Genomic DNA, 12,917 nt, shown 5'->3' with positions numbered 1-12,917 from the left:
CTTTTGCTCCATGGCTCTTGTGTGTGCCCCACATTCATTTGTTTCACTATAGGCTACTGCCTGAATATGCTTCATGAAAGGCAGGTTTTCCATCAATAAAATCATTTCTGATCCTAAATATCTTGGTTTCTTCTTTCTAAGGTCACAAGTAATTATAACAGAATACATCCTTAAAGTAACCCTCCCAACCTACAGGTCAGGACCCCCAGCGGTGCTCTCCTGTATCTGGTCTGCAGTTCTAAAATAGAACCAGTACGCCCTCTATGTTTCATAATTGTTCATTACAACCAACTCACACACAATAACACAGACACTATAATATATTGTAACAGTTTATTCACTTGTACACAGTTTGATTTACGTCAGAGACTTACAAGATGTTACATGAATATATCAAATCCTTTAATGTAAGACTGCTTACAACATGTTTGGGATTGTACTGTAGTCTTTGTTTTGAAATACTTCCGATACTTTAGTGTAGTAAGTTCCAGTGGTGTAAAGTAACTAAGTACATTTACTCAAGTACTGTGCTAAAGTACAATTTTGAGGTACTCATTTTATGCTATTGTGTACTTCTACACCACTACAATTCAGAGGTAAATGGTGTACTTTGACTCTACTACATGTATTTAATACCTTTAGAAACTTTACAGATGTGGATGAATGATGTGAAATATAATCAAGTGTCAGACTTTAGTTCCACCTGGAGTAAATTCAAAAGCTACCCTGCAGTATACAAAGTCATTCAAACTAGCTGCACCTTTACCAGCTTTGATAACACTTTAATGATCAATAATTACATAACATATCATATATATTATTCTGAAATGGACCAATCTGCACAATGACGACTTTTACTTTTGGTACTTTAAGTATATTTTGATGCTGATACTTTTCTATTTTTACATGAGTAACATTTTGAATGCAGGACTTTTACTGTAACAGAGTATTCCTACACTCTGGTAATTCTACCTTTACTCAAGTAGGCCTACAAGATCTGAGTACTTCTACTTTTACTCAAGTACAATATCTGAGTACTTCTCCCACCTCTGGTTAGTATATATACAGTCTATGGTTAGTTCTGAAAAATGAAAATAAAACAAAGCTTTTCAAGACGGTTTTCTGCCTTCGAGAAAATGTGCAATTAAAACCACCTATACATTTTTCAGTTTTCTGTTAATAATGCCCTCAGTTTTGAATTAATGTAATTATGTTGTTGTTGTGCCCTTTTCTGAGGTATTGGAATAGTTGTATAATAAAGTTGAGAAAAAAAACCTCCTGCGCCGCATTTCCTTGTTTTGATTTGAAGCTCTTACGTCACGTCACAACTCCCGCAATGCATTGTGTGATTTCCACCTGAGCTAAAGTGAATTACATGTCACATCCTATGGTCCCATCTGAGAGTGAATAACTTCACATTTATTCCTCTTTATCTTCGGAGATCTCCCGGATTGTTGCTCTTGTTTGGCGGTGTTGGTTTCTGGGCACGGGCTCGCTGCTGTACGTATGTTTTTATTACAAATATGTCTAGATTAGCCCCCAGCTACATAAGCTAATGCTAGTTATGTTAGCATAGCTTTCTCTTATTATTACAAACATTATAATAAAGAGAAAGTTTGATGACATTTAGCTCAGAGACAAGGCTCAGAAATATATAATGTGTTGCTTTAACCTGGGTTAAAGATAGCTGTAAATCGTGCCGTAATGGTGACGGATTGTTGTGTTATTCTGTTCTTACTTTATGGTTTATTCTATATATGTTTTCTGCTACTGTAATATTGTGGTGAATTATCTTGAACATGTTATATTAGGTATTTTTGTGGCTCCTGTCCTTTCTACTGTAAATATTTAGATAGACTTGCTATTTTTTGCTCTGGTTTTACAGGTTTATATCAGTGTTTTCAGGCTTCTGGCTTTAAAACATTCTAACTTTGCATGAATTACCCTCCTGTTAAAAACCCCCCACTATAAACAAGGTTTTAATTTCGAAATTCTAGTTTGATTTTGGGACTTTTTGTTGAGTCAAATGGTCTTACTGAAGAAATCTCTTTGTATCACCCTGTGAATCAGAAAATACTGGCACAGCTATCAAGAAAATCCAGCTGGTCTTATTTGTAGTATTACATTGTGATATTTATTGGACTTTTATTAATAAATGATCAAACCCCTCTGTAAAAAGCTTCAGGATATATAAAGGAATTGAACTGGAAGGTTTTAGTGCTTCTGAAGTAGAGATTTCTATTTGTTATCAGATATGTGAGGGAGGCTAGTGGAGGAATGCGTTGCTGTTCGGACCAGGGGGGCACAGGTTCAAACCCCACTGCAGTCAGCATGTCGTTGTGTCCCTGAGACATTTCACCCCAAAGCGCTCCTGTGGGGATTGCCCACAGTATTGAGTATGTAAGTCGCTTTGGATAAAAGCTTCTAACATGTCACGTAATGTGTAAACTGCATTATGCAAACCACTAAAGGTAAACAACACTAACTAATATTAATACATATTTTCCCAGTTAATTACTTGCATTCAGAAAATTCATTTAGTACGTTTTTTATGTGTATGTTGTGGCATTATCTAATTGTAACTTTTGGTGAATGTAGGACTAATCTACACAAATAGACACAGTTTGAAACTGTTTATTTTGGATGCCCTTTTAAAGAAAAAATAGCTTAAACTGACATTTTTAACCTGAAGTGTCTCTCCTAAACTGTTCATTTGTGTGTGCTTTCCAGGTCTCAAGCCACCCAGCCTGGGGCCTGGGCTTTTAGATTTTGGTGAAGATGGATCCAGATTATGAACATCGCCTCCTCCGACAAATCAACATTCAAAATGACAACTTGAGCCCCGTTGTGAGTCCTTCAGTTTTCTTCTGTCTTCCTTAATGATGTCATTGTTAATTTAACTCTTGGTGTTTTAAGATTATATTATAAATTAACAGATCAGAAAAGTGACCAAACGTACTTAATTCATTAAAAAATAAAGATTGTATTTATTTGTTGTTTTTGCAGAAACTGGCCCAGAGTCTGCCCAGTCGGACTCCCAGCGGTTCCCCGTTGTCTTCACCCAGCAAACTGGGAGACCGATTCATTCCCACCAGAGCGGGGGCCAACTGGAACATCAACTTCCACAGAATCAATGTAAGAAGTGTGTGTGTGTGTGTGTGTGTGTGTGTGTGTGTGTGTGTGTGTGTGTGTGTGTGTGTGTGTGTGTGTGTGTGTGTGTGTGTGTGTGTGTGTGTGTGTGTGTGTGTGTGTGTGTGTGTGTGTGTGTGTGTGTGTGTGTGTGTGTGTGTGTGTGTGTGTGTGTGTGTGTGTGTGTGTGTGTGTGTGTGTGTGTGTGTGTGTGTGTGTGTGTGTGTGTGTAATAAGAAATGTCATATTAACGTATGAAATACAAGTGTTAAAGGTCATCTATTATGCAAAATACACTTCTTCATGTCTCTTCTACATCAACATGTGTCCCCTCTTCTTCATGTCTCTTCTACATCAACATGTGTCCCCTCTTCTTCATGTATCTTCTACATCAACATTTGTCCCCTCTCCTTCATGTCTCTTCTACATCAACATGTGTCCCCTCTTCTTCATGTCTCTTCTACATCAACATGTGTCCCCTCTGTGGACAGAGACTCTGAAAGTTTCAGGAAAAAAGATTCTCTCTCTTTTTGTCCTAATCCATTTATATAAAAACCTGTCTGAAAATGAGCTGATCAGATTTTGGCCACTTTATGATGTCATAACGATGTGTTGGCTTGTGTAACCATTAGCCAATCACCAACCAAGGTAACCCCCCCCCCCCCCCCCACCTTATCACCTGAATCTCCTCCTAGAGCACCATTGAGTTCTTTTTAACCAAATCTCTCTCAGAGGGGCGTGGGGAGGGGCTCCTTATTTTCATCTAAAGTAACAGACAGAGAATCAGCACTTTTGAAACAGGGCTGAAACAGAGGGGATTATGGGTAATGCTGCAATGATCTGTTTGGTGTTTGGAGCCAATCAGAGACATGTTTTGTATATATCTGAGACCTGTAATATATTGATGAGAAACAGTATAATAGGGGACCTTTAAGACAACGCTGTGTTTGTGTAAAGATAACTGCATGATTGAAAATGTTTTTTTTTCAACTCAAATTAACGACGGTATCTTTGTGACTCTTAGGAAAATGAGAAGTCACCGACTCAGAACAGAAAAACAAAGGATGCGTCCTCAGACAACATCAAAGGTAAATGAAAGTCTATTTCTTCCTCATGTGCACACAGTGTTTGTGTTCTTCTTGTGTTTCATGTGTGTGTGTGTGTGTGTGTGTGTGTGTGTGTGTGTGTGTGTGTGTGTGTGTGTGTGTGTGTGTGTGTGTGTGTGTGTGTGTGTGTGTGTGTGTGTGTGTGTGTGTGTGTGTGTGTGTGTGTGTGTGTGTGTGTGTGTGTGTGTGTGTGTGTGTGTGTGTGTGTGTGTGTGTGTGTGTGTGTGTGTGTGTGTGTGTGTGTGTGTGTGTGTGTGACGGTGCAGCAGCAGACGGGCTGGCCTACTCTGCTCTGCTGAAGAACGAGCTGCTGGGAGCGGGAATAGAGAAGATCCAGGACCCTCAGACCGAAGACAGGCGACTGCAGCCGTCAACCCCAGAGAAGAGAAGTCTCTTTAATGTAGGAACATGTCGTCTCATACTCCGTAGCTAATGAAGGATAAAGCACAGTGATCAAACAGTATCAGACAAACATACCGTACAAAGTGCTTTCTGGAGTCCTTCAAAAAAACATGATCAAATAGAAGAATGTTACTATTCAGTTTGTCTTCAGTGTTTCATGTTGATTTAACAAAGCTCGTGGAGAAATAATGGTTTCTATTTGTGTGTGCAGTATTCACTAAACACCAAGAGGTCTTCACCGGACGACAGCACAAACATCTCCCCCTACTCCCTATCACCTGTCAGCAACAAAAGGTAAAGCACACATTTGAGTTTTTTAGATATTTTATAGTTGACCTCCACACAAAGAATCTAAAAATGCACCAATGATGTTGTAGCTGCTTCGGTGCAAGAACCACTTCATGGTGTTTCGGATAATAACACTATCGTATCGTATTCTTCATGAACTGAGATAACTACATTGTGTGTGTTTGCTGCATCGATTACAGTTCTTGGAAAGATGGACAAATCTGCAATAATTGGCCAAGAAAATTGCCATCTTTAAAAGAAACTCACATTTACATTTTGGCGTCACATATTGTCGCTCTTTTGTCCCGCTGCAGTCAGAAGCTGCTGCGTTCGCCGAGGAAGCCAACTCGAAAGATCTCAAAGATCCCGTTTAAAGTCCTGGACGCTCCGGAGCTGCAGGACGACTTCTACCTGAACCTGGTGGACTGGTCGTCTCTGAACGTGCTCAGCGTGGGGCTGGGGACCTGCGTGTACCTGTGGAGCGCCTGCACCAGCCAGGTACTGCTCACTGCTCACACTGCGGATACATAGCAGGGATTCTAACTGCTTGCTGTGTGTGGATGGTTGTGTTCATTGACAGCATGAATACGATAATCACTGGTTGATATGTCTTTTCTTCAGGTAACACGGTTGTGTGATCTGTCGGTGGAGGGAGACTCAGTCACGTCCGTTGGCTGGTCCGAAAGGGTGAGTAAATGAATGAATTGTATATAGTGGTGCAGTGATGTCGTATTTCTGTGTTGGAGCCTGAAGGCAGCATCTCCCTAGTTCAATGGGATTTCTCCATGTGATTTGGATTATTGCAGAAAAATGATCTCCATGTCAAATAAACGTTTCTGATTCTTACGCGTTTAGTTCAGCCGGATAAACTCCTCGTATTAACACCACTTTATGATTTCTAAAGTAAAAAGCTAACTGTAGGATATAAAGGAACCGCTAAGCTAAAGGCGGCTAATGTTGGGCTATAAAGGAACTTCAGCACGGTCACATGACTTCATGCATTTTCCTGTTTCAGGGGAACCTGGTGGCGGTGGGGACTCACAAAGGCTTCGTTCAGATCTGGGACGCCGGCGCTGGGAAGAAACTCTTCGCCCTGGAAGGACACACGGCAAGAGTCGGTGAGTGAGAGTCTTTGTTTTTACTTTATAAGATTAGCTATCCTTTATTCATCTCAAATTAGCACAAAGTTTAAAACACAAGTTGTGAAATTATCAATAAGCAGCGTAACTAGGGATGGGTATCGTTTGAAATGTATCGATTCCGGTTCTTATCGATTCCCCGTTTCGATTCCAAAATTGTAAAAGAAAGAGGTCAAACGTTTAGATAACAAAAATATCTTTATTCTTTTAAGCTTTAATTGACATTTTTACAAATAAAAAATATACATGCAATACAAATGTATTTCACAATAGCTGTGCTTTATTTTAACTGAGCCTGTGGCAAGCTATTAACTTGCCACGGTTACCGGGTCACCGCGGTGCAGACGGGCCCGGTGGAATACAGGGTCTACCGCGTTTAGGAACCGTTAAGCAGAACCAAAATGTTGTATGGGTACAAAGGCATTTTCTAATCGGTTCTCATCTGGATCCGAGTTTCGGTTTCCAACCCTAAGCGTAACTCACATGATTCACAATCCTCTGTCACGATCAGTTATTTCTGTGAACCACCGACTGTTGCCTCACTTTAAATGTTGCAGCCGCAAAGAATTGTGGGACAGCATTATGTCCTTTCCCTTCGTAAAAGGATTGTCAAGTGTGTCCTAAAGGAGATAATAAAGGAAGCATTGAAGCTCCTTTCCTATCACCTAGAGAAACAGAACAGCTCTAATCATGGCTGACACTTCGGGGTCGGAGGAACCTTCCTGAACAAAACTGACAACCTGCCCGCAACCTCAGATTTAAGGTGGCAGGGGTCAAGAAGTAGAATAAGGAAGGAGGAGGTGTGAAGATGTTTCTGGGGTCAAAGGTCAATGCAGGGCCTTCATTAATGCAGCTTTCCCTCTGTGTGCAGGAGCGTTAGCCTGGAACGCAGACCAGTTGTCTTCGGGGAGCCGTGACCGTATGATCCTGCAGAGAGACATGCGGACCCCCCCCCTGCAGTCAGAGCGGCGTCTGCAGGGTCACAGACAGGAAGTGTGCGGATTAAAGTGGAGCACCGACCATCAGCTGCTCGCATCGGGGGGCAACGACAACAAGGTACCGTCCACTCAACTATTTACAAATGAAAACTGTAATGCATGTTTTATATTGTAGGACATTTTTACTAGAAGGTAAGGTACGTTTATTTAAAAACACATTTTCAGACACAGGCAATTCAAAGTTCTTCACATCATCAGTAACACTTAATAATAACACAACAGAAAGGAACACAACAAATAAACATAATGGAATAACAGATTCATAAAAACCATGCATAAAAGAAGTTAACAAAAATGTGCTTCATAATAAAAAATGAAAATACATAACCCCCTCCTCCTGTGCATCCATGGACAGAGCAAAACAAAAAGAGATCAATAAACACGGGACTTAAATAAAACAAGACAAAATATAATTCAGATTTATTTTTAATCGGTGCATCTCTACTAATTTTGCCTGTGTATGAAGTTGCTGTATAAATAAAGCTGTATTTGTGTTGTATTAACTCAGCTGCTGGTGTGGAACCACTCGTCCCTGAGCCCGGTGCAGACCTACACGGACCACCTGGCTGCAGTGAAGGCCATCGCCTGGTCGCCCCACCAGCACGGGCTGCTGGCCTCCGGGGGGGGCACCGCCGACCGCTGCATCCGCTTCTGGAACACGCTGACCTCCCAGCCGCTGCAGTGCATGGACACCAGCTCTCAGGTCTGCAACCTGGCCTGGTCCAAGCACGCCAACGAGCTGGTGAGGGACCCCCCATGCACTCACTACACTGTAATACCATAGGATATGATAATACTTTAGTGTCAGACCAGGTCTGAAGTGTTTCCTGCATCACAGCGGCTCCATTTGCAGCATCAACAAGGACAAATAGATAAGACAGGGTACAAGGAGACAGACATTTAACATGCTCGAGACCCTCTAACGGACAGTGACGAGTCCTAAAACCCGGAAGTGAGTTAGCATTTTACCACTACCGGTTCCCTCGTCTCAGAGTCAACGGGATTTCTCCATAGGAGTTTAGAAAATATCTGGAAGTAAGGTCTGTGGTTGAGACGGATCACGTTCTGTTCTACAACATTAAATCCATCAGCAGTGACCTCACTGGGGATTTCTGAAGAGTTGACGTGTCTGAAAAACGATGGTTGTTACCAAGTGGCTGAATAGGACTACAGAAGTTGTGGAGGGCGTTGTACGTCATTACCACGAACACGTAAACACCCCCGTTTGTTTGCCCTGTTCTGCTTGAAAGCAAGTCCCTGCCTCCTGCAAACTGTTCAAACAAACGCTTCAACTTGGACAATTTAGAATCTGTAGCTTTGAATATGGATCTTAAGTTGGTGTGACGTTGAAGTCGTGTGACCCTGCTGTACTCGGCTGTAGTTCCTTTATAGCATAACGTTAGCAATTTGCTTCTGGCGATTAGATTTATGATTTGAAAAATGTATAAAAGTAGGCTAGACATGTGGAGATTATCCGACTGAACAAAACATGCATTTATAAAACAGGTTTGTTTTCCACAGACCTTATTTTTTACAATATTCCAAAATCCTATCTAGAAATCCCGTTGCTTTTTTATCGAGGGAACCCATGCGCAGCTTACTTCCGGGTCGGCCTACACAAATACGTCATCCCTGCACCGCTCTATTAGATCTGGGGTTGAGCTCTGTATTTACTTTGAGGATTAACTGACGCACAACAGAAAGCTCCAGTATGACTTTATCAAAACGTGGGACCCTGTCTCTCCGATTTGATGGACACAATTCATATTCACGGTTCAGGGCCTGGATCTGAATATGTTCTTACACAGGCTACATGACACATTCAAATAAATAGTGGCAATTAAAAAGACAAGTATTGCTTTGTCTTGTGTAAAAAAAATAAGAAAATGTTTGGAGTTCTGTGTCCTCATTTACGACCTCTTATAAACCTCTTATGAGGCAGATTAAAGGCTTAGCCATGTTTTACTCTGAAACACTTTGGAAAATGTGTTGGTGCTTTTTGTTTTATATATTTTGCACACGATGTATTGATAGCAGAACAAACCCTGCAGGATGTCATATCTGTAAATACACAGAGAAAACATATTATTGAATACATGAAGAAATATATTTTATATTCTGTGAGAAAAGGATCTTCATGAATGTTTACTCATGGTCCTTTTAGTTTGCAGCAGTGACATCGATGTGTTTTAGTGTTAAGAACGTATTCATGGTGACTTTTATCATACATTTGTCCTGTTTTTCCTGCAGGTGAGCACTCACGGCTACTCTCAGAATCAGATCTTGGTGTGGAAATATCCGGCGCTCACTCAGGTCGCCAAACTCACAGGACACTCCTACAGAGTGCTCTACCTGGTCAGTGTGTGTCTAATATCTGATGGGAATCATGACGTGGCTGTCTGGTCATGATAATGGAAAAGCTGGTCGTATTTTCTGAAACATATTGATTTGTTCTTTTTGTAAATATCAGGCCATGTCCCCGGACGGTGAGGCGATCGTGACGGGAGCGGGAGACGAGACGCTGCGCTTCTGGAACGTGTTCAGTAAAACCAGGTCAACTAAGGTGAGGAGGAAGCTAAAGGGAGAGTTTGGAGGTTTTGGAATATATATTTCTATTTAGAACATTTCTCCGCTTGACCTTGCTGTCATAAGTCTCTTTTTCTATGTGGAACTGAAGCTTTAAAGGTCCCCTATTTTTCTCTTTTTCAACAATACCTTTTAGGTCTCAGATATATACAGTAAATGTCTCAAAACAGATCATTGCAGCATCCCATAATCCCCTCTGTTTCAGCCCTGTTCCAAAAGTGCTGATTCTGTGTCTGTAGCTTTAAATGCTAATGAGCTGCTGCTGGCCACGCCCCTTTGAGAGATGCTTGGTTTAAAAAAAAAAACCACAATGGTGCTCTAGGAGGATATTCAAGTGATAAGGTGTGGGGGGGGGGGGGTGGGTTTACCTTGGTTGGTGATTGGCTAATGGTTACACAAGCCAAAACATCGTTATGACATCATAAAGTGGCCAAAATTTGATCAGCTTGTTTTCAGACAGGTTTTTATAGAAATGGATCAGGACAAAAAGAGAGAGAATCTTTGTTCCTGTTCTCTTTACACACGTTTATGTATAAAAGACATGATGAAGTTTATTTTGCATAATAGGTGACTTTTAAAGACACCAAAATCCATTGACAAAAACAGTGAGTTTGTCTTCCCAAGTTGCTGGTCATCTTCTGCCTCAATGGGTTAGTTAGCCTGTGTTGTTTTGTGACTTTGGTCTTCTAAAGGATTCATTTGAATGCAACAAAAGCAAACCAATCGATGCAGCAGTAAACCAGTTTACCCCTCGGGTTAATTTGCTTCTTTTTCTGATGGAGTCTGGTGGCTTTCAAGGGAGTTCAGCGTGAAGCAGTGCATCTAAACTCAAATAGATTTTCTTTTTACACTGGAAAAAATGCTGCTCCAAAAACAAGTTAAACAATATTGAAAACCAGCTGTTTTCACTTGAAATAAGTACAAAAATCTGAAAAAGTGAAAATTAGCTTGGTAACATTTCTTGAAATAAGAAGGGATATTTAGATAAATCAGATCTTGTAATTATCTGGGAGAACTCATTTTGAACTATATTTTACCGGAAACAGGAAACGTTGTTACAATATAAGCCGCAAATGCTCAAAAGTGTTCTGTTTTCTGATGTTAGTTGGTAATTTCTAATAATAATAATAATAATATGTAATAAAATATGTGATTTTTGTACTTAACAAGATGATGGATTTTCTAAAAACAACACCCGATATCTCACTGCAGTGTTACTTCTGAAGTTATTATGTTCTATATCAGGTGTGAAGACATATTCTGACTAGATATTAGTTAGACAAATATACTTGGCAAGATTTTGAGTTTTTGTAGTGTGGGCGGTATGTTTTTAGGTGGCTAAATATATTTTGCTGCTTTCCATCCCATGCTTATCCTCCGTGCTGTAACTCTGTTTTTATTTTGTAAACTGGGGTCTTCATACAACCCTATTTTTAAAAAATTTAAAAAAATTAAAAAAAAGATCTGAAATATGACTTTAATCAAACACCCCCTTATATGTTTAAAAGCAATTTACCATCTTTCTTTTTTCAGGAATCCGTTTCAGTTTTAAATCTCTTCACCCGGATACGGTAACTTTAAGGAAATATAAAAACTCTTGGACTCTAGTTGGAGTGGATCCTGCCGTCCGGACGGTTCCTCCTCACTGTGCTGAGAACAGAGAACACTACAGGCTTCTTGTTCCACAGAAAACATGGCGACAAGAACAACCGGGCACTTTTTTCATTCGAACAGTTGCTAGGGAAACTATTTTTTCCCTTTTTGTGCTCTCATTCTGAATGTAGTCATTTTTTTTTATTAAAAGAAATGTGTATAAGTGAGTTGAATTTCCATTTGTGTAAAAGAAAAAAGGCCTTACTTGTGTTGAAACATGGAGAGAGTATTACTAGTTTTTATTTAACTCAGGTCTTATTTATTTAACGCTGCAATTTAGAAAATACCATTACATATTATGACTAAAACACGATCACCTACCAAGGCCTTTGCATTACGTGCACCATGTTTACTGTGATCCTCAGAGGACTCGCAGTGATTGGCTGAAATAATGGACAGAAAGTCTAATGCTGGGCATCGAGACGTACTTCAATCTGTATACTGATTCTTTCTTGTAAAGGAAGAAATAAAACCATGATGCAAATGGACAATCTGTGTGTGTCTCCTTTTTGCCATTACATATACCTTTGAGTACTTCTTTTAGGGTTATTTAATTTGATTGACATGCACTGCTGTTGAGTCGGTGTACTTCCATATCAATAGTTTTTCTCTTTTGAACGAGTCATGCTTCTCCGGTTATTACCCGTCCCCTTATGCATGTAAACGGTCTGCAGAGTCACAAACCCTCAAAGTACACCCTGTGTAGCGAGTAAAAATACCTGTCTATGCTGCCCCAGAACGTCTCGTTGGAGATTTCTCTTTTTCCATTGTTCGCTTCTTGGGTATAGTAACGTAATGGCTCCGCAGATTGGTCCAAATGTACCAATCCGTGTAGACGTTACGTTACGTCCGCGGAGCCGTTACGTTTGGACCAATCCGCGGACTTCCTCACACACACACTCGGCGGGACGTTGCGAGGTTCGCTGCTGCGAGGAGCGGGACACTGTGAGCTGGCTCACTGGTGTGGGGTCGGGAGACAGCGAGGAACTTTGTCTGGGCACACACACAAACTCCCAGCCAAGCTGCGGGTGGGGGGCGAGCTCCAACAAGCCGTTTAGGACAGAGTGAATACACATACTTTACAGAGATGCTGTATGAGAAACCAACGTGAGTTTTTTTAAATTGCACAGTATAAATATATTTTAGTAGACCTCAACAATGGAATTATGATCAGTAGAAATGACCATGACATGGGACCTTTAACCTTTTTTTTATATCACCATATTTTATTCAATATGCTCCTTAGATCACTTTTTATTTCATTTGTTGTATTATTTTCTCCTTATAGCTTTGTGAAGCACCTTGAGATGACGTTGTTTTTAAAGTGTGCTATATAAATGAAATGTATTGTTATTATTTTGCAATGCTTTTTTTACATTCAAAGAGGTACTTAAGATAAGACGGACCTTTATTTATCCTCGTGGGGAAATCAGGAGATTGAAGAGCCGTCAGGAGTAATCTTTCAGGAGAGGTTTTCCTACGTTTTTCACAAAAAAATGATGTCCAGGGAGTGTAGGGTTTGGGAATTATGGCAATTTTAAAAAAAATGTAAAGGTGAATTTCAAGCTGTCCTCCACTCTGTTTTGACATCACGCACTCTGACTTAACGAGCAGCG

General features: G+C 40.5%; 1 protein-coding gene across 2 annotated transcripts; it reads left to right on the top strand.

The window, feature by feature from the left end:
• Positions 1 to 1,316: 1,316 nt before the first annotated feature.
• Positions 1,317 to 11,792, top strand: LOC307014693 (fizzy-related protein homolog). Of its 2 annotated transcripts, none has more exons than XM_079642783.1 (14): positions 1,317 to 1,500; positions 2,731 to 2,847; positions 3,007 to 3,135; positions 4,154 to 4,217; positions 4,502 to 4,635; positions 4,849 to 4,931; positions 5,240 to 5,423; positions 5,547 to 5,612; positions 5,941 to 6,043; positions 6,936 to 7,120; positions 7,571 to 7,804; positions 9,313 to 9,417; positions 9,533 to 9,625; positions 11,182 to 11,792. In XM_079642783.1, the coding sequence occupies exons 2-14, from the start codon at positions 2,779 to 2,781 to the stop codon at positions 11,221 to 11,223; spliced, it is 1,491 nt and encodes a 496-aa protein (XP_079498909.1). In that variant the 5' UTR covers positions 1,317 to 1,500; positions 2,731 to 2,778; the 3' UTR covers positions 11,224 to 11,792. The 2 variants fall into 2 exon arrangements, with proteins under 2 accessions (XP_079498909.1, XP_079498910.1); XM_079642784.1 differs by lacking the exon at positions 1,317 to 1,500 and adding an exon at positions 1,775 to 2,400.
• The last annotated feature ends 1,125 nt before the right edge of the window (positions 11,793 to 12,917 follow it).

Source organism: Notothenia rossii (assembly GCF_949606895.1).
Source record: "Notothenia rossii genome assembly, chromosome: 1".
Classification (NCBI taxonomy): Eukaryota; Metazoa; Chordata; class Actinopteri; order Perciformes; family Nototheniidae; genus Notothenia; species Notothenia rossii.
The sequence above is the reverse complement of the archived record's forward strand: the minus strand, read 5'-3'. Positions and strand labels throughout refer to the sequence as shown.